This window comes from Hemitrygon akajei, chromosome 14 (assembly GCF_048418815.1).
Source record: "Hemitrygon akajei chromosome 14, sHemAka1.3, whole genome shotgun sequence".
Classification (NCBI taxonomy): domain Eukaryota; kingdom Metazoa; phylum Chordata; class Chondrichthyes; order Myliobatiformes; family Dasyatidae; genus Hemitrygon; species Hemitrygon akajei.
The window spans coordinates 9633319-9655733 of record NC_133137.1 but is presented as its reverse complement, the minus strand read 5'-3'; the positions used below and the strand labels follow the sequence as shown (position 1 = coordinate 9655733).

The 22415-nt window shown below is 40.2% G+C and overlaps 1 protein-coding gene across 4 annotated transcripts in view; it reads left to right on the top strand.

Moving 5' to 3' along the window:
- Window positions 1–22415, top strand: part of nos1 (nitric oxide synthase 1 (neuronal)) — a 95577-nt gene that overhangs the window by 19842 nt on the left and 53320 nt on the right. For all 4 annotated transcript variants that reach the window (XM_073065457.1, XM_073065459.1, XM_073065458.1 and 1 more), the window contains exons 2-9: window positions 12028–12130; window positions 14536–14658; window positions 14767–14912; window positions 16240–16402; window positions 17769–17860; window positions 20602–20743; window positions 20845–20984; window positions 21115–21289. In XM_073065457.1, the coding sequence (XP_072921558.1) occupies window positions 12032–12130; window positions 14536–14658; window positions 14767–14912; window positions 16240–16402; window positions 17769–17860; window positions 20602–20743; window positions 20845–20984; window positions 21115–21289 (1080 nt within the window). In that variant the 5' untranslated portion in view covers window positions 12028–12031. The remainder of the gene's footprint in view (window positions 1–12027; window positions 12131–14535; window positions 14659–14766; window positions 14913–16239; window positions 16403–17768; window positions 17861–20601; window positions 20744–20844; window positions 20985–21114; window positions 21290–22415) is intronic.

Genomic DNA, 22415 nt, shown 5'->3' with positions numbered 1-22415 from the left:
CCTTCCCTCCCTATATAGCCCTCCATTTTTCTGTCATCCAGTTGCCTATCTCAGAGCTGCTTAAATGCCTCTAACGTGTCTGCTAATGACTTCCCAGCAAAGAACTGTGCAGTTTCACCACACAGAGATGAAATGGAAAAGCTGCCTGAAGATATCCAAGAAACAAGCACAGAGGCTGCTGAACACTTGATATAATACCGAGATTACAGACTGTAAAGAGAGCAGCAGTGTTAATGTTTCAGGTAGTTTCTAACTTGTGGAAAACAAGGAGAATGGACAGAACAAAAAGCATTTACACTCGGTGGCCACTTCATTATGAGTCTCCCGTACTTAATAAAGTGACCACAAAGTATGTTCATGGTCTTCTGCTGCTGAAGCCCATCCACTTCAAGGTTGTGGGTTCAGAGTTGATCTTCTGCAGACCACTGTTGTAATGCGTATTTATTTGAGTTACTGTTGGCTTCCTGTCGGCTTGAACCAGTCTGGCCATTTTCCTCCGATTTCTCTCATTTACAAGGTGTTTTTGCCCATAAAACTGTTGCTCACTGGATGATTTTTTTTCATTTCTCGCAACATTCTCTGTAAACTCTAGAGACTCTTGTGCATCAAGATCCGAGGAGATCAGCAGTTTCTGAAATACTCAAACCACTCCTTCTGACACCAAGAATCATTCCATGGTCGAAGACACTTAGATCTCATTTTTTTCCCTATTCTGATGTTTGGTCTGAAAAACAGCTGAACTTCTTGGCCGTATCTGCATGCTTTGATGCATTGAATTGCTGTCGCATGATTGGCTGATTAGATATTTGCACTAGCAAGCAGTTGGACAGGTGTACCTCATAAAGTGGCCTCTGAGTGTATGTGATTGAATTGAAATCACGTCATCAAAGAGGCACCTGTAGCTTTGGTAGTGGCCACTTGGAGAAAGTGTACAGAGAGGAAAGAGAAGACAAAAAAGACAAAAACAGAAGTTGCTGAAATTATGAGATACAGGACACAGTGGAAATATGAAAGAACTGCACACTGGTAAACTTCAACAGCTGGGCAGCTGGCCTAAAATCGGAAAACAATTATCTGGAGATGCTGTAGATCTGTAAAACTAAAACAGAAAATGTTTTAAAAAATCAAGTTGTGCAAATCATACAGAGAAGGAGGTAGAGACAGCAGGCCACACCAACACAAACATGAGATTTTGCCCTGCAAAATCAGATCTTCCAAGCCCTTGGGGCTTTCAGCCTTCAGCATTCTTTTGTTCTTCAGCCAGTTGACAGAAACTGGTTTAGCTGATGATGTGAGATTATTGAATTCAATTTTGAGCTCTCAAGGCTTAGTGCCTTGTAATAAGAACAATATGAACAGTTTGTACTGAAGTTCTAACCTGATGGAGGAGTCTGCTACACGAAGGTTAAACAATAAGACTGCAGTAGTTGATATTTAATAATAATCTAAGGGCTTGGACTAATATGTTCCCAATTGTCAAAAAAGTGAAATTCTCAAATATCAGGAAACACAACACAAAAAGACAAAAAAGAGGAAATTTCTAATATTTACCAACAGCTCATCACTTTAGAATGAATGAATAGGGAAGCATAGAAGCTGATGGTGTGAAATTTTAAGGAAAATTACGTAAATATATGTACAAATATTGGCAGATCAAATCAAGGAAGACAATAATATTTTTATAACAATGTGGAAGGGAAGAGACCAAAGCAGCAACCAAACTTACTTTGGACTACAGTCTCCATAATCTCACCTGGAGGATACATTTTGTTTAAAAAATGCAGAACAAAATTCAGCACTGGTCTCCCCCTCAGTTGCTTGCTCCCATTGGCAAAGGTTTTCTCCTGGATTTGCAGCATAGATTCTGCAGCTAGAGGTACATTAGACCTAATCTACACCATGCAATACTCCAGGAGAATTGAAGCTAGTAGCACCAAACAATGTGCATGTCCTTTCTTACCTTCACTAAAGCCTTGGATTCCATTAACCGGTAAGGACTGTGGCACTCCCTTCGAACATTTAGTTCTCCACATTTGTTCCATGATAACATGTGAGTCGTGACCCTAAATTGACAGGTCTACACCGGACCCAATCTCAGTCAATGCTACATGTCACTTCCAACAAACTACCTTAAGTAGTGGAGGTAAGGAGAAAAGAGTCCAACCTGCTGAAGCAACACTCTGGAACCAAGGTCACCCAAGCAGATTTAGCTTTCTCCTCAGAGCTACATATGATGTGCTTCCCTCACCAAAGAAAACCTCCACCAGTGGTACGGTGACCTGTGCCCTGTGCCCAATTCTGGGAACCCTCAAGCATATCCTGGCAAGCTGCAAAACCAGCCTCACACAAGCAGATACAAGTGGCTTCACAACTAGGTCTTGAAGAGTCTGGCAGCACCAGTTGGGAACAAGAGGATAGCAACCAACTCCCTGCCCCCAAAGAGCGACTAACGCTCTGACACCAGTAGCATTCATCTGGAACGGAGGAAAAAGACCAACTAATCTCCCTCCTAAGCCAGAAACAGGACCAATGAACTTGGCCTGTGAATGGGAAATGGTGGTGGATGTCAATAAACAACTCACCCTTCCTCTGGAAATTGCTACCACCAACCACAGGCCAGACTTGGTTCTCTGGTCCAACTCATTACAGATCACCTACATCATGGAACTCACAGGCCTGTGGGAGGATTCAGTGGCTGAAGCATATGAACACAAGAGGCTATGCTATGCAGATCTGGCAGCTGAAACTCGGCACTGGAGCTGGAAAACCAAAGTTTGTCCTGTGGAAGTGGGTTGGAGGGGATTTATAACCACATCCACCACCAAACTGCTGCAGCGGCTAGGGATCCATGGGCAGACTCTACGGCAAACCTTCAGAGCCACATCAGAGTTGGTGGAAAGGAGCAGCCACTGGCTTCGGATCGAACAAAAAGACCCCTCCTGGGCTCCAAGATAGCATCAAGAGAGTGGGAGGACACAATGGGGGATGGATGCCAGAAGTCATTGTCGAGCCTTCCAGAGACGTATAGGCTAAGATGGAACAGCGAGGAAGGGGGGGGGGGTGCCCACTTGAAAACACCTGTGTGTCAACCCTGTGCCACTCCCAACATCAAGGCAGTCTTGAGCAAGTGCACAAGGGAAATTAACATCTTATCCTGTGTTTTTTTGATTTTCTACAAATATAATTGAAATTGATCCAGTCTTTCACTTAATGATATTGCATCACTGGATTTGCCAGGCGGAGTTACTAAAATGAATTAAGAAATGAAAATTACTCTTTTTATTACAGCGATGTTCTTTACTATTGTGATTCCTTCACCCAACACTGTGTTTCTTTAAGTTGGTAAGAGACCCCACTAAGCATTGGAAAAACAGGTTATTTTGGATTTAAGCTCTATCAAAGTGGAGATTCAATAATTGGATATTCAGCGAGAAACACATGCATTGTGGAGCCAAATGAGTTTCACTGTCAGCAGCTGGAACTAAACATCATATTCAAGCTCTTTGAGCTTACAGTTGGTGGAGCTGGATTTTTAGTATGTGTAAGACTCCTGTTGTCAACTCTGATCTAATTCATGGTGGAACAACAAAGGACAGTGGTTTGCTTCAGGTTGGAGATATCTTTGTGGCTGCCATTGTCAAGCTGCTTGCTGACATGACCTATGAACGTGCTCCGGAGATGCTGAAGAACATAACCCCAGGCTTCTTTACTCACCTGGAGACAACCTTCATGAGTGATGGAACACCAAAAACTGTACATGTTACAAAAATGTTGGCAACTGAGCAACTCTCCCATTGATGGTGGTCAGGACAGTGACAACTTTTAAACTGAAGACAAAAAGCTTAGTGATATATTTAACCCAACCACAGTGACATGGGACATGAGATTCCAGAGAAGCATAGTCCCCCAATTGAAATGATGTCTTCAGCTATTATTAATGCTTTGAAAGGAGATGATCCCTGTGCCAACACTAGCAACTTGAAGAGAAACAATAAAACTGAGAACGATGAACTTCGTAAAGCAATTGAACCCATATTAGATCTACTGAAGCTAAAGAAATATGATAAACACGAGGAATTCTGCAGATGCTGGAAATCCAAAGCAACACACACAAAATGCTGGAGCAAACTCAGCAGGTCAGGAAAAGAAATATGATGCTGGACTCCAGTTGGACAGGTAGACAAGCATTAAAATGTTGCCAAATATTTCTCTTTTCTATTCTGGTTCTATTATAAAAAAAGAGATTAAGTAAGAAAAAACATTTCCAGAGGCTTGTGGAAAGATGTTGTATGGGTGGGGTTCAGTTGACAATGACCAGGTCACCAGGTTGTGTGAGAGCACACCTGTTGCTTTCTCCTTTTTAGTGGTCCCATGCAATATCCTGAATACTATCTTCCACATCTAAACTGGTCAAAGTTATCTATCTATCTATCTATCTATCTATCTATCTATCTATCTATCTATCTATCTATCTATCTATCTATCTATCTATCTATCTATCTATCTATCTATCTATCTATCTATCTATCTATCTATCTATCTATCTATCTATCTATTGAGATAGAGTGCAGAAATGTGTAAGTGAGAACTTGAATTTATTGGTATCACATGTGAGTTCCTCTTAGAGATGCAGGGTAGAAAGAGGCTGTCTGAATTGTCCTCATTCATTGTCTTTAACTTCTTGCTGTGCCGTTGGTCATAGAGTGATAGACCACACAGCACAGAGTGAGGCCACTTGTGCCACACGATTATTCTGCCAAATCCTATTGACCTGCACCTGGACCCTAGCCATCCATACCCCTCCCATCCACGTACCTATTGAAAATTAAATGTTGAAAGCAGACCCACACCAAGCACCTCATCTGGCAAGGAGTTTCCTTCATTATGGTAAGTAATGAGAAGACCAGTACAGATCTCGGCACTAGTTCTCTGACTACCACAGGGTTACTTCAGACCAGTTCCTGCACTATCTCAGCATGTCAGGGGCCTATCATACCAGAGCTTGTGCTGCAGGATAGCTTTCACTGTAACACCTAACAGAAAAATATTGCAATATTTGAATTCCAAAATAAAAACTTGAACTATTCTTTATTGCAGCTTATAGTATTTTTTATGTATTGCACTGTACTACAGCCGTAGGACAGCGTATGTCAGTGATAATAACCCTGATTCTAATTCCAAATCTGACTTGCTTTCACTCTTTTTTGAGGGTTTTGAGGGTTCTTGGATGACTAATGATGCCATTTTTGGAACTGTGGGCCATGTGATGGGATGGAAGATGGTTGGTTGGTGGGAGTTGCAACTTCTCAAGAATAAGATCTTAAATTCTTGACCAAGAGAAAATCTGCAGATGCTGGAAATCCAAGCAGTGCGCACAAAATGCTGGAGGAACGCAGCAGACCAGGCAGCAGCTATGAACAAAAAATACAGTTGACGTTTCGGGCCGAGACCATTCGGCAGGATGGAAAAATTTTTTGAATATTTTCTTCTGCCTGCCTGGTAATCTCCTCCCAGATGAGAGCTCAGAATGTCTGTTTTAGGAGTCTAGAGCTGGGCATGTGATCAACACATCCAACTTCAACGTAGCTGAATGAGTGTGACAATGCCCTCAAAGATGGGGATGTTGGCCATGAAAAGGACATTGAAATTGGTTGTCATTCCAGTGAATTTTGAAGAGTTTGTGGATACAACAGTGATGCATTTTTCCCAGTGCCTTGAGATACCTGTTGTAGGTAGTCAAGATCTCAGAGTCATTTCAGAGGGCCAGCTTTAAGAATCTATGCTTCTAATACCCTCTTCCTCAGTTGACCAGCGATTGTGCTGATATGTTGAAGACATTGTCTGACTTTATAGAGAGTTGGCTTGCAGAATATGGGAAGACCAATGGTGAACAATTATTGACAGATTGGCAGCAGACCTTAGTCTTGTGATGTTAAGGGTCATCCTCTTGAATGCTTTGGTGAATGAGTCAACAACATCTGAGAGTTTTGCCTTTAAGATTGCTAACACAAGTGTCAACTGTGTACTCGGCATGTCTACTGGTTTCTCCGTGAACTTTATTCTGGGGTGTTGTCACTGTACACTGAATAGCTTCTCATTAATTCTAAAAATTAGCTCCACTCTAATGTGAACTTTGCAGGAGGCAAGGTTGGGCAATAGTGGAGAATTTGCAACATCTGTCAGGAAACAGTTTGAGACCAATCAAAATGGGTGGAACTAGAAGAACTTGAACAGCTTCTGAAGTTATTAAACTGTCATCAAAACAAAGCTGAAGTTGCTGAGCAGGAGTCATGGGAGACTATTAAAATGCCTTCCAAACAAAAATGCAATTACATTTAAATTAGAATGAAACAGGCAAAACTATTTAAAGTGGCATGAGGGCAAAACTGCTCATTTCAGGAGATATCATTTAAAGAAGGTAGAAGGAAAGATTTGCCTAAAAATGTGTTGTCATGAAAATGCTGGGGTTCATTAAAATGGAAATAATAAAGTGGAATGGTATCAATAACAAGATTAGGCAGAGTCACAATTGTTTTATGAAATGGAAATTGTGTTTGGATAACTTTATTGGAGATCTTTAAGGATATACATTAACTAGTAGGGTGATTAAAAGGAACCAGTGGATACAATATATTTGGATTTCCACTGGGTATTTCATTTAGTTCTACAGAAAAATGATTAAAATTCATAATTATGTAGCAGCTTATGTAGACAATAGTTTCTTGATATAAAATAGTTAGGATAAGCATGTCCTTTTTGGGTTGAGCATTGTAAATAGTTGAAGCCCCAACACTAATCCTACAGGTTTACAGGGATACAATTAACAATGACCCCAACTTTTATTAATGACACTTGAAGTTAAGATGTGTGACAAAGATGTGTTGCTCGAGAGGAGAAAGTTGGTTGGGGCAGGAGGGGGGAGAGTGAGATAGAGAAGGACAGAGTGAGGCGGAGAGGGGGAGATTAAGGTGAGCAGAGAGAGAGGGTCCATGCTAATTTACTGGCCTGTCTCCCCAATTGCAATATACCCACATGTACAATAGTCAATACATTGTATGTGAAGACAGGTTCCACATAAGCACAAAGGATGTTTATTGATGATGATTCAGGTAAAATTACTTTGCTTAATTAATGAAAGATTTTATACCAACTCAATGTGGAAGCAATTCTCTTCTTAGCTACCTTGTGGTACATTTTCCAATTGCTTCACATATCCACAGTGGAAATAAAAGGCACTTATCATCCCTTCATCAATCACATCTTTTGCAGCCTCTCCTTGAAATGGAAGTTTTATATTATTCCTTTCCATACTTTCCATAGAGGCTCAGAACCATTTACCTTCACTATTTCTTGGGTCCAATCAGGAAGGTCCCTGGGTTAATGCATTTATATGTTTACATATATTTATAAATCCCATAGTTGTTCAGCCTTCCACATTTTGTCAGTCTTCGTTCTTATTTCAATACTTTGATGGAAGCTCATTCCTTATTAGTCTTCTCCAAGAAAACTTTGGTCACACATGAACAGACTTTATTGGATATTCGTCATTTACTTGGTTCTTGATAACATAGCAATGATTTCCAAAAATAAACTGGATCTAATTCAAAGCAGTTGATTTGAAATCAAAGCAAGCCATTATCATTTAATTTGCATTGCGTACAGAAATATGATTGTTTCAGTTGCAAAGGTTAATTGATATTTTTATTTACTTCTTGGAATGTGGGTATCGTGGGTAAGGCCAGAATTTATTGCTCATTCCCAGACCTACTGGCACATTATTTACCCAAGAATGATCCCGTACTTTAGTAAGATTTCTTTTATGCTCTTGGCTGCTTGTTGGTCATCAGCTGTATGATCAATAACACTGGTAAACTAGCTCACAATTGCATTGTCCCAACTGGCTTATCTCAATACACACTGTAAACAAAAAATTCTAAGGAATTCTTCTCAGCTGGACAAGCAGCATCCATGGATGAGAATAGACAGTCAACTTTATGGGCTGAGACTCTTCAGCATCTCAGTTCCAAAATGTCAGCTGTTTATTCACCTTCGTACATGCTGCCGGACTTGGTAAGTTCCTGCAGCATTGTGTCTGCGTGTGTGTGCGTGTGCGTGTACGTGTACGTATGTGTTGTTTTGGTACATGCACAACTACTTGTGTTTCTGGTGAACTGAGATAGAAAGCAGAACATAATGGATTGTGAGTAAGAACCTAAGCCTCATCAACTCAAGCCGCAGGACACCGACAGTTCAGTTTGTCTTGCATACTTGCATGTACTAGTTCAAGCAAGTATAAAGGGTTGGTTGTCATGTACTAGCACATCTGCTGCTCCTCTGAATTCCCTATTTGGTCTGGTGGTAGAGCATAACTGTGCTGGAGAGAGAGCACAGCTACACTTTGCACCTGACCCGTCAGCTTTATAGGCTGGTCTATTGCATCTGAATGGTATTGGAACCCGTGAGGGAAAAGGTAAAATTTCATTTTTTTACATTCTAATGTTTTTAATTGTTAGTATTTTAGGTGCTCATTATTGCATTTATAGTTTAATCCTAGACCTTTTCTCCTCTACCTTTTATTACTTTTAATTTCATAAATGCCCTGGAATAGTTTTTTAAGTGCATCTGAATATCACAGTTTTATTAAGAAAATTTCCAAAACGGCGTCGGTAAGCCAGTAACGTTCTGTGAGCTACATACACCCCCTTGTTATGTTTTGTAATTCTAAAAAATTAAACTAATTGGAAGTAAAACAAGAGAGTCAAGAATACTAGTCTACATTTGTGTAGATGGCTACTTTCTTGATTCCTCTGGGCACCATGGTCCTTCCCTGGTCCAATATGCTTTCCAACCAGAGGCATAGAGGTTGGCACCAACACCTGTTTACCCTCTGTTAGGCAATGGTTCATGGCCTACAGAATGGAGACATATGTGGCATACAGTACTTTAATTAATTTGCTTTCAGTTGATTCTATGCAAGGTGTGTGACATGCAAATGGTGGATGAATTTCCAATCAAGTTGTAGTTACCTCAGCCAGTCGTGCTGCCGCAATGCTAGACCTCCTATTTTTTCCACAGACAAGCTCAATGTGGCTTTTTGGTTGTTGTATTTCACTGTTACAAATGTGATTCCCAGAGGAATTTTCTTTTCTTCAGCGTAAATTCTTAGTTCATTATCTACAGTAACTTTTAAATGCTGTTCAAGCTCATTTTGTGGAAGGACTGAAACAGCCAAGCTAGTGTCCAATTCCATTTTAGTTAATTTGCCACTTACTTCCGGAGTAAGCCATATTGATTGTCTATTGTTAGTTCTCATGTTGAAAATCTCAAGGCTGCTCAGGCCTGCATCACTCTCACCATTAGTAGATTCTTCCTCAGCAGCATGCTGATTATTGCTGTTTTTGAAACTGCAACTTGACTTTTTATCTTTTTCTCTTCTCTTGCCTGTGCAGTCTATTTATTTTTGTCTGCCCGACATGCTCTTTGTATGTGTCCCACTTTGTTGCATTTTCTGCAGGTTTCTCCTTTAAATCTGCACTGGGCTGATGTAGGTGTGCCCCTGCCACAATGGTAACACAATTTGGCCAGGCCAGTTTCTGTTTAGACATTGCAATTTTCTTCACACTCACTTCCATTGCTAACCCCATTGCATTTCTGACTGCTGTTTCCATTGATACAGCTATTTCAACTGCTGTTTTAAATGTAATCTGTACTTCAGTTAGGAGCCATTTTGAACACTTTCTTGTAAGATTCCACAAACTGAATGATCTCTCAGTGCATCATTGAGCCCATTACTGAACTGACAATGCTGAGACAATCTCTTCAACTCAGTCACATATGCTACCTTTTGATCCTGCTTATGAAACCCATTTGATTATTATCCCAAGGTACACATTGTTTATGGGCCCATGAATTCTTCTGTTTTCTGCCTTTATTTAACTGAACATGTCTTCTCTTCCAAAGAATATAAGTGGAGCAGCTTTTTTTTTTTGAACTCAACAATTCTCACTGCATTTTTTAAAAACTTGAACGTCTCGCTGCCTGTCATCTTTGGTTCAATCAAAATGTTTTGTCGCCACACAAGCGTTTTGTAACTTGAGAACATTAAACTAACTGGAAGTGAAACAAGAGAGCTGGAATGTGTGTCTAAGTTTATATTTACTTGAAGCAAGTCATACACTTATCACATGGTAATGTCGCTGTCATCAGGAAGAAGGTATAGAAGCCATAGGACTCACAGCACCAGGTTCAGTAACAGTTACTACCCCTCACCGTCAGACTCCTAAACCAAAGGGGATAATGTCACTCAACTTCACTTGCCCCATCACTGAAATGTTCCAACAACTTATGGACCCACTTTCAAGGACTCTTCATCTCATGTTCTGGATATTTATTGTTCCTTTAGTCCTTTATTATTATTGTTATTTCTTTTATTTTCTTTCTTTTTGTATTTGCACAGTTCATTGTCTTTTGCACTCTGGTTGTCTACCCTATCGGTGCAGTTTTTTCATTTTTTTCTATTATGGTTCTTAGATTTATTGAGTTTGCCCACAGGAAAGTGAATATCAGGATTGAACAATGTGACATCTATGGAATTTGAAATATGTCTAATATCAAAAATCAGTGGATTATTCTAGGTGTGGACGAGGTCCAGCACCTGGCCACGTGGTGTGCCGACAACAACCTGGCCCTTAACACCCAGAAGACCAAGGAGATCATTGTGGACTTCAGGCATGCTAGAAGCCACACTCACATCCCCATCTACATCAATGGAGCGGCAGTGGAGTGCATATCAAGTTTCACATTCCTTGGTGTCCACATTTCCAAGGATCTCACCTGGTCCCTGAACTCCTCCATCCTGATCAAAAAGGCGCAACAGAGTCTTTATTTCCTGTGGAGCATCAATAAAGCTCACCTCTGTCCCAGGATACTGACAGACTTTTACCACTGTACCATTGAGAACATACTCACCAACTGCATCTCAGTGTGGTATGGCAATTGTCCCATATCAGACTGCAAAGCACTCCAGCGTGTGGTGAAAACTGCCCAGCGGATTATCGGCACCCAGTTGCCCACAATTGAGAACATCTACCATAAACGCTGCCTGAGCAGGGCAAGAAACATTATCAAAGATGCATCTCACCCTAACCATGGACTTTTTACTCTCCTCCCATCCAGTAGGCACTACAGGAGCCTCCGCTCCCGCACCAGCAGGCACAGGAAGGGCTTCTTCCCTGAGGCTGTGACCCTGCTGAACCTCACATCACAGCGCTAAGCTGTATTGCACCCGTATTGTACTGTCTCAGTACTTTTATATTTGTGTGCTGTAGCACTTACTTTTTAATCGCAGTTATTTTGTAAATAACATTATTCTTTGCATTTCTGGTTAGATGTTAATTGCAATTCATTGGCTTTGTATCTGTACTCAGCACAATGACAATGAAGTTGAATCTAATCTAATCTAATGTTATGGCTATGTGCTGGAAGGCTGTTCTGTCTGTTGTGTACAGAGTCAGAACGTTCAGTGCCATGCAGGTGTGTTTTGCTCCAGACCCCAGCACCTGCAGTCTCTTGTGTCTCTGTTCATATATATAGCTGGATACTATTTCTGATGAGTCTGATCAACATAGCTCAGCCCATTAAAAATCCAGTCTCATTAATAAGCTTTTTTTAAAAACAGAAAATGGGATTATTCAATGATAATGAAATGATTTATATTTATCTACAGTGTGTTCTTTCAAATAGGTTTGGTGTCACAACTGTGAATTGACTTATTATTCATTTGACACCATTATTGATAATAATAATTCCTAAAAATTGTTCTCATGTAGAAATCCCTGATGAATGGGATAATTACCTAGAAAGTTTCTCTTAATCACCAGTAGCTTACAGGCAGTTTAATAATGGCTGTGACTCCATTTCCAAAACCCACCGCTTATTTATTGCTGTTATATAACAATGATGAAACAAAAATATGCTGTAAGACTCTTTTTTAATCACTGAACTAATCAGAGCAATGTTCACATATAGGGACATGGTGGACTTAAACCAGCGGTGCCTGCACCTTCAAAGTGAGAATGAAAAAGTTCCTAATGATCTGCAGACAGTTCTTCCTAATCCATTTTCAAAGCAGGTAAAAGAATTCAAATCAGCACTGGTTCTGGATATATGAAATGATGAACTTTAAATATATGACTTGTGTTAAAAATGGATCTAATTTATTGTACAGGTTATGCACGATTGTTTATCAATTACAATTTAATTGCTCAGTTCCAAAAAACACAAGGAAAAAAATCTTTCCCCAGTGTATAGATTGTGCTAAATCAGTGATAGAGCTTCATAATGTGTTACACTTCATGTTCAAAGGACATATGAAACAGATTTCCAAGGGAGAGGTTCAATATCCACTTATCACAATATTGCATATTTAGCCCATGTAACTGATGTTACATTTTAACATCATAATATTCATAATTGAATTGAATTGACTTTATTTCTTACATCCTTCACATACATGAGGAGTAAAAATCTTTACATTATGTCTCCATCTAGATGTGTAATGTGCAATCATTGTAATTTATAATAATTCATAATAAATAGTACAATCAATGTAATATAGAGCACACTCAATTCAGCGTGAGTTCATCAGTCTGATGGCCTCATGGAAGAAGCTGTCCCGGAGCCTGTTGGTCCTGGCTTTTATGCTGCGGTACAGTTTCCCAGATACTAGCAGCTGGAATAAATTGTAAAAAAAAATCAAATGGAAAGTATTCCAATCTTTTCTGTTACAGGCTTGGCTAGCATTTTTGTCCTTGAGAGAGTTATGGTGAGGTACTGTATTTTCTCAAACTCAAGCAGTCTCTCTTCTGAGTGTACTTCCCGAAAGCTGTCTTGATTTCAAGTTCAGTCATGATGAAATCATGGCAAAGTGTTTCCAAACCAGGTGACAATACTGAAAGATGCTTCAAAAGGACTAGTAAAATCATTATAACCGAAGCCAAAGGTTGAAGTCCAGAGCTGGGCGAGACTGGAGACAGAAAGCCTAAAGGTCAAAGACCGAAGTCAGCGAGTCTGGAGCTAGAGGCTTGGAGGTCGAGTCTGCAAGTTTGGGGCTAAGGTCTGGAAAACTGGAAACAGCCTGTCCTGGGGTGAAGGGCCTGCCTGTGTGGGTGGGAAAGGGGCTTGTTTTGGTGTTGTTGTCTTGTCTTGTTCTGTTGTTGTTGCTACTTGTTTTGTCCTGCTGAACATTGTGAGCATGCTGTGATGGCACCAGACTGTGTGGTGACACTTGTGGGCTGACCCCAGCATTGACGAAGGGGTTGAAGATGCTTCAATGTCCTAAGGCTGGAATGATTGACTTCCTATGCTATAAACATCTACCTTTGTAGGAGTATCACTGCAACCACTGGTTTATCTCTTAATGTGCATTAACTTTGACTTTACCAGTATTCCAGAACAGCACTCTCTTGAAAAATGCTACCTTGATATTGATAAATGCACACAAAATGTTGGAGGAACTCAACAGGTCAGGCAACGCCTATGGAAATGAGTAACCAGTCAACATTACGGGCTGAGACCCTTCGTCAGGACTGGAAATGAAAGGAGAAGAAGCTAGAATGGGAAGGTGGGGGGAAGGGAAGTCTTACAAGCTGACAGGTGATAGGTGAAGCCGGGTGGGTGAGGGAGGGAGAATGAAATAAAAATCTGGGAGGTGATAGGTGGAAAAGGCAAAGGACTGGAGAAGGAATCCGATAGGAGTAGAGAGAGGATCATGGGAGAAAGGGAAGGAGGAGGGGTATTGGGGGTTGACAGGTAGGTGAGAAGAAGAGAAGAGGTCAGGGTGGAGCAGAATGGGGTACTGAAGAAGAGGGGGAAAGTCAAAGAAATTGATGTTCATGCAATCAGGTTGGAGGCTACTCAGGCAGAATATGAGGTGTTGCTCTTCCATCCTGAGAATAGCCAAATCTTGGAGAACGGTAGAAGAGGCCATGGACTATCATGTCAGAATAGGAATGGGGATTGGAATTAAAATGGCTGAACATGGGGGAATCCTGCTTTTTGTGAATAGAGTGAAGGTGCTCGACAAAGTGGTTCCCCAAGTCTATGGCCGGGCTCGCCAAAATAGAGGAGGCCAATTCGTGAGCAGTGGATACAGTATTGATTTCAACAGATGAATTATTCATTCTGGATTGACTGGATACAAACCTTGTGGAGGGCATCAAAATAAAACCATGAACACAAGAAAGTCTGCAGATGCTGGAAATCCAAAGCAACTCACACAAAATGCTTGAAAAACTCAGCAGGTCAGGTAGCATCTATGGAAATGAATTAGATGTTCATTGTTTTGGGCCGAGACCTTTCTTCAGGTAAAACCATCATCCGTCCTACCTGATCAGAGTTTGGAGTTTATTCATGTGAATGATTATTTTACTAAGCTAAGCAAATGTTTATTCAGACATCTACATTGACTCCTTTCTGAAAAGTATCATTTTCTACACTTTCTGATTTAAATTAAAACACTAGTTTCATTTATTTCAGGAAGAGTCACCTACAAAGAATTTGCCAAATGACAGCCCATCTAAATCTCCCCGTTTTATTAAGATAAAGAACTGGGAAACAGGCGCCATTTTAAGTGATACGTTGCACCTAAACTCAAGAGTGGTAAGCTTAGCTTTTTAAAGCTTCCAGTTGTGGCTTTTGCAGACAATGGTTGGGCATTTTAGTGTAGCGTTCCATAGTTCTGGTATTCATCTTGTTCTATGCTTACAGGCAACTGGGTGCAGAGAGCAGATATGCACGGGATCAATTATGATGCCAAGTCAACACTTAAGGAAACCAAGCGAAGCCCGAACTAAAGAGCAACTTGTTCCACTGGCAGAAGACTTTTTCAACCAGTACTACACATCCATCAAAAGGCAATTATTCAATTTACTCCTACTTTGCACAGAAGCTTCTACAAGATTGCTGTATTAAATTTCAGTGGTTGTGATTAATCATGGAATCATTGAATAATTACTCCACCAAAGGAGGACATTCAGACAATTATGTCCATGCCACCCCTCTACCCCTACTCACTCGTTCCAACCCCTCAACTCTTCAGTTTCTTACAGAGTTTTCCTCGCCATCCAATTCTCTCTTGAAGGCCCCTTTGGAATCACCAGACCCCTCTACGAGGGCAACTCACAATTCCACCGCCTCATCTCTTGTTCACTTACTTGCAGGTGTTTCCTCGCCATCCGATTCTCTCTTGAAGACTCCTTTGGAACTGTCTTCACCACATTTGCAGGCAGTTCATTCCAGATTCCAGCCACACGCTATGGGGAGAAGATTTTCCTCATGTCACCATTACTTTTCCTTTGCTTTACACCTGCAACCTGTGGTCCCCGACCTTTCTATCAATGGCAAGGGCCTCGCACATTCCACTTTCTCCAGATCCTTCATCACTTTATATACATCTATCAAATTACCCCCATCTTTCCTTGTCTAAAGAAAACCATTTCACCCTCTTTTATCTACCCTTCTAACTATTAAGTACATTTCTCTTGGAAAAAATATGATGTATACATTGACTAGCATGCTTCTTGATCAAGTTGACCCCACTCCATTTCTTCATGCAGTGTGTCTCTGTGATAAGTTTCTGCCACGCAATTATACTTTGCTAACTTTTCAGGGAAATTTGGATGATTAAATTAATTCTCAAAAAATTGTGCTGTAAAGTAACAGGGGTACTGAGGCCAGCTACAGACCATTCGGTGAATGTCCCATCACTTCCTGATAACTGATGGAATCTTAATGACATCAGATTGAGATTTATTAACCTACTTCCCTGAGATACATTGGGCAAAAATGTGATTTTTAATGATTTTTTTTCCCTGGAAATGCTTTGATTGCATTGGGTATGGAACAGAAATGGCACAAAGGTGTAGCATATGTGTTAAGGGAAGGAGAGAGATGATTTTTAAACAGCAATTTAGGAGTGTCTGATTCTGAGAGGTTTTCAATTCTCTAATCATGGAATCTCTTGACTTGGTCAAAATTATATCAAAATACAAAAGTTGTGACATTTTGACTGGTGGACATCTGCTCCATTTCTGACACCACAGCCAAAGTAAGTTTAGTAACAGGAATAAACTTGTATTCTTGTATGTTACCTTTGTTTTGGAAAATGAGCCATTTTCCCTGGCTGTACAGTCCTTTTAAACATAGTATTACTATAACAAGTGTAAGGCATTTTGTTAACAGGCATGGATCTAAGGCTCACATTGAAAGGATGGAAAAGGTGATGAGGGAAATCGAAACAACCGGCACTTACCAGCTTAAAGACACTGAGCTAATTTATGGAGCCAAACATGCCTGGAGGAATGCGGCCCGCTGCATTGGGAGGATCCAATGGTCCAAGTTACAGGTTAAGATTTGCTCATGATGCTATGAAAATGTTCTTTAAATAACACTGTCTCCTTGTGTGTCCAGTCAGACAAGGAGCAGAGGCATGAAAGCTCAGAAGCAATGTTTAAACGTTACAAGTGGAGTGAAGGGAGATGAAAGGCGGCAAGATGATAAGAGGCGTAGATTGAGTGGATAACCAGAGATGTTTTTCCCCAGGGTGGAAATGACTAATAATACCAGGAGCCATACTTTTAAAGCGGTTGGAGGAAATTGTAAGAGAGTTATCAGTGGTAACATCTTCTTACTCAGAATGGGTGCGTGCCAGAAGTCATGATAGAGGCATATACCTTAGAGACATTTAAGAAACTCTTAGAAAAATGGAGGGCTATGTAGGAGGAAGGGTTAGATTGATCTTAGATCAGCACAACATCATGGGCCAAAGGTCCTTTACTGTGCTGTGATCTGTGTTCTATGTTCTCAACCATGAAATGATCATATTCCAAACCTACAGAATGTTATGCTTATTGCCAAACAGTCTCATTATTACAACTCCTTAGCCTTAGTTTACGTATAGCACTTTGCATGAATAATGATCATATATTGAACAGCTGTCAATCTAGATGAACAGTCACTGTTTTACCTTGTTAAAATTGTAACAAGAATAAATTTGTTCAAAAATTGACATAAAGCTTAGAATATAGAAGCTACAATTCTTTTAACTAATTCAAACACAGCTCCCTGGGATGCAATAGAGATACCCATGACTGTTTTGCAAGTATCTGTTGTACTAACCATGATTCAGATTTTCCCATCAACCATGATTCCAATTGATTTGTATGGATACATTTTATGATGGTTAATTATAAAAATGGCAACGAAGGCTCATTTATCCATGTCTGTGAATGGCTAGTATGTGTGAGAGAGAAATTCCTTATGTTTCTTGATGATCCCCTTGCTTTAATATGTTAATCTAACTGCCTTCAATATTAATTATCCTACAGGAGGATATTTCAGAAAACTATTTAACAGAAATGGGAACTGAATTGGCTGATGCAGGTTCCTAGTCTGGGGTCCACAAACCTGTCGGTTAATGGTATGGACCCATAGCATAAAAAAGGTTGGGAACCCCTGCTCTAGTGTTTGGTAGAATTGAACTGGAGTTGCTGTAAAAAAAAAACTAAAAATTTGCTTTCCCCAGCACTAGAAAACATCTCACAAACTTATTTCAGTACTGTTTGCTGTATATCTAATAACCTGTGGTCTGGATCTGGAATTATGGAAGGAAATAGATGTTATCAAAAAAATAGAGATAGAGCGTCATCATAGGACGTCGGTCTCTGAACGGCTACCCTCGGCAGTGTTGTTAATAGCTGTATTGTTCGCAGGTTTTTGATGCACGAGACTGCTCCACTTCTCACGGCATGTTCAACTATATATGCAATCACATCAAGTACGCCACCAACAAGGGAAATCTCAGGTTGGTGACCTATTAATCAACTTAATCAGGTGGCGTGTGCATAGACAGGAAACGACTCATGGTCATTATTAGGCATTACATTTACAAATATAAAATGCAATGGGCCAGATCATGATGTTCACATGTCAATGACTCCACTGCACATGCATCAGTTTGCCCTAGACGTCAGCTCCTGCACAATATAACCTAGCCATCCGTGGACATACTGGTTTAAGAAGAAAGCATAAACAGTTTTGAAGCATTAAATTGATCTGATGCTACAATGAACGTGAAGAAAGTCACCTCCTGGTTTTATATCATGTATACTTTATTATGAATGAAATATATTTCTAAAATTAAAAAAAATATGCACCCAGGCAGCCAACCTCCTGGTCTGCTGCTGTGCTGACAGCTGGGGATTGAGAGCTGTGGGATTGGTTGCACTTTATAGAAGGTGCAATCTAGGTAAATGTACTTCAGCCCATTTGTTTCAATTTGATCTGCAACTTGACTGAGAAGCAAGTATTTTCTTTTTGTCACCTTATATCACTTAATCATAATGTCTATAATTTCTTTCAGCCTAGACAAGTTTTAGGTCATGTTTAAGAATTACATAAGTTATCCTGAGCAATTATTTCATATGTCTGATCATACACTTTAGAGACCCTTGACAACAGTGAGCTATCAAAATGCCATTAGGGAAGTCCAGGGCAGGGTTTCAGATCCTCTGCCTGAGGTCTGTCACCATTCACAGGCCGCTGCCATGGTAACAAGGCCTGGAGGGTTTGGGCCTGCAGGACTGCAAAAGGTAATCATGGCTACAGAACAGCATGGGCAAGCAAGGATGAGTATTGAGCTGGACCAAACCTGATCCAATCACCACATAAATGTTTTATGTTGTATGACATATTGTTTTGCTCTCCCTCTCCAGGTAAATAAATTATTCTGAATCATGAATACTTTTAGCTTTCAACTTATTGTCTTCATTCACTGAAGATGTCAATAGATGAATACCTCATTATTTAGGGCTGTATCTCATTCTTCGGGGAGGCACTTCATTTGCGAATGAGTCATTTTCAAGTGCATTTACCACGAGCTCTCTCATTCTCTGTGCTTCAATTTCATACCATACAAAGTAACAGGACAATAAACAGGAATTGCTTAATTATGTACTATACCCATTAGCTCCTATTATTTTAACCTGTAAAGAGTCACTAATCTAAGCAGAATGATAAGGTCTATATTCCTATTATGCTTGACAAAGAACGTCCAGTCAGGTACAAGTTGTTAAGAATTGTGCACAGTTCTTAATGTATATTCTGTGAAGTAGTATCTCTCTTAGAAGGATAAAAAAAAATTATCTGTGGTGAACTACATATACCTGTCTGGACACGCCCCCCCGCTGACTGCTCCTGTGGCTCCTCCCACAGACCCCTGTATAAAGGCGATTGGAGGCACTGCTCCTCCCTCAGTCTCCAGGATGTTGTGTGATGGTCTCTTGCTGCTGATAGTGCTCTCTCTTCCAGATAATAAAAGCCTATCTCTCGCCTCACTTCTCCGAGAGTTATTGATGGTGCATCATTATCTATTAGACTAACAAACACTGGGGGGTTTATTTTCCTGAAATATTATCTCATTCTTAATTGAGATGAAATTTCAAGTTTATTAATGTCCTGGTGAAATCCTGATTAATATCCAGCCCTATGCTTGGGTTTTTAAAAATGATTTTATGTTGTTCAATTACGTAAATGGAATTGGTTTATTATTGTCACATTTATCAAGATACCATGAAAAGCTTGTCTTACATACTGTTCATACAGATCAATTCATTACACAGTACATTGAGGTAGTACAAGGTAAAACAAAAACACAATGTAGAGTGAAGTGGAACTACCACAGAGAAAATTCACTGCAGGTAGACATTAAGGTCCAAGATCATAACAAAGTGGATTGTGATATCGAGAGTCCATCTTAACGTACTAGGGAACCATTTAATAACCTTATAACAGCACAACAGAAGCTATCCTTGAGCCTAGTGATACATGCTTTTTGGCTTTTTTATCTTCGCCTGATGAGGGAGGGCAGAAGAGAGAATGTCCAGGGTGGATGGGGTCTTTGATCATGCTAGTTGCTTTAATGAGCCAGCGAGAAGTATAGACCGAGTCCGTGGAGGGGTGCTGGTGTCCATGATGTGCCGAGCTGTGTGCTCCACTCTCTGCACTTTCTTGTGGTCACATGCAGAGCAGTTGCCATACCAAACCACGATAATCCCAGGTAGAATGCTTCACAATTCCTTGTCTGGTTGCTTTGCACAGTACGAAAATGGAGAACATGGATCAGGAAAATAATAAACCCCACTTTTCTCAAGAAAATGATCTCTAGTACTTGAAGAATTCTCTGAAGAAGTAGCTGTGGCCATGAATAATGAGATATTCATGATACTGGCTGACACCACTGAAGATGATAAAATGTTTATGAAACAATTGTCTGTTTTGTGATCACTTACTAAAATATCCTGTCAAAAATGATTTTTTTCAAAAGGATGAAAGGCTCCACAAATACAGAATTTATTTTCCTTTCACTAAATGCAATGACAGAAAGCTTAGTATCAAGCTTGGCTGGTTACAGTATATATGAATTACTTCCAGTAAAAGTCTGTAGATTTAGTCAGAATTCAAATTCTCATTTTGGAAAATCCTGAAGTTTCATAAATACCAATAGATGTCTCTAAATCATTACTTATAAAGCTGATGATTTTGCAGATCAGCAATTACAATATTCCCACAGAGAGTAGATGGAAAATGTGATTTCAGAATCTGGAACAGCCAATTGATAAGATATGCTGGGTACAAACAAGCTGATGGCTCCATCATTGGTGACCCTGCTTCGGTGGAGTTGACTGAGGTTAGTAGATCCTTTTTTTTGCAACTTACAGCGTTCATTCTTACTTATGATCATTGAATATCTAGATCTTACAGTTCGGTTGTTGACTATCCTTTATGCAGATTTGTATCCAACAAGGTTGGAAGGCGCCACTGGGTCGCTTTGACATCCTCCCTCTTTTGCTTCAAGCCAATGGAAATGACCCTGAACTATTTGAGATTCCTCCTGAACTAATCTTGGAAGTACCTATCAGACACCCCAAGTATGTACTGTGCTCAGTTCTGCTGAGGTCAGCTGTTAATTTTAAGTTTTTTTTTCTTCATAGAAAGAATGAAAAAGTTTCATCTGATGGTGTGCTGTTTGCATTTTTGTACCCTTTGTTCATCCCTTAGGTTTCAATGGTTTGAAGATCTGAAACTGAAGTGGTATGCCTTGCCAGCTGTTTCGAACATGCTCCTGGATATTGGAGGTCTTGAGTTTACTGCTTGCCCCTTCAATGGTTGGTATATGGGGACAGAGATTGGAGTCCGAGACTTCTGTGATGTTGCTCGCTACTACGTGCTAGAGGTAACTTCTTCCTCTAGAATAGCTCAGAAATATTTCTAATAATCTTGAGTTAATCAGAATCAAGTTTAAAATCACTGATGTAGGTGGTGAAATTTGTTTTTTGCAGCAGCAGTACAGTGGAATACATGTAACACTTACCCAACAGGCTGGTATATGTCTAGGGGAAAAGGAGATCCAGCCACTCACCAACCCCACCTCCCGTACACGCAGGTGCTGTGGGAATCAAGTTTATGCCGCGTGTACACACACAATATCAAACTCACACCAGATACCGTTATGGAATACACTTTAAAGATTTTACTAAAACTAAAAGAGTACTATGCAATACGGTATATATGAAGGAAAAGAAAATAAGGTAAAAGGTGCCAACTTATCAAAGTTCAGTCAGTTTAGTGCACATCGTTGGAGCTCAACCATCGAACTATTCGACCCCTCGTCACTTTCCTCCGACCTCCACGTCCTCGCACCTGGGACCACCCCCGGTGGTCAACCGAGCAGTGCAGCGCACGTCCACCTTCCTCGGCGTCTCCTTCCCGCCTCCCCCAAAAAGACCGCAAAACCCCCAAGCTTCCAGCCTCACAAGACAAAATAACATTCCCCATTGGTTAAAAAATGAATACAATCCCCATATCGGCAAGTCCAAAGCTAAACAACTGCGAGAGAAAACACTTATCAAACATAAAAGCATTCCTACTCTAGCAAACCAAAGAAGCCATTTTGATTAACATACACAGTACATTGTACATACATGAAAATACTACAGATTACATATACTGTATATAAAATTAAATTAGGTATTGCAAAATGAGAGCAATAATTGTGAGGTCATGTTCATGGGTTCATTATCTGTTCAGAAATGTGATGACAGAGGGGAAGAAGCTATTGTTAAAACAATGAGTCAGTGTCTTCAAGCTCCCGGACCTCCTCCCTGATGATGGTAATAAGAGAGTGTTCTGCATGATCGGAGATCTTAGGATGCCGCCTTTGTGAGGCACTGCCTTTTGAAGACAAAAAAGGAACATTTTTAAAGAGAAAAAAAAGAACAGAATAAACACATGAAGGAACTTATTCTTATTGCACAAAGCAGCTTTAGTGGCTCAAAGCAACTTGCTATGTCTGTCAATAA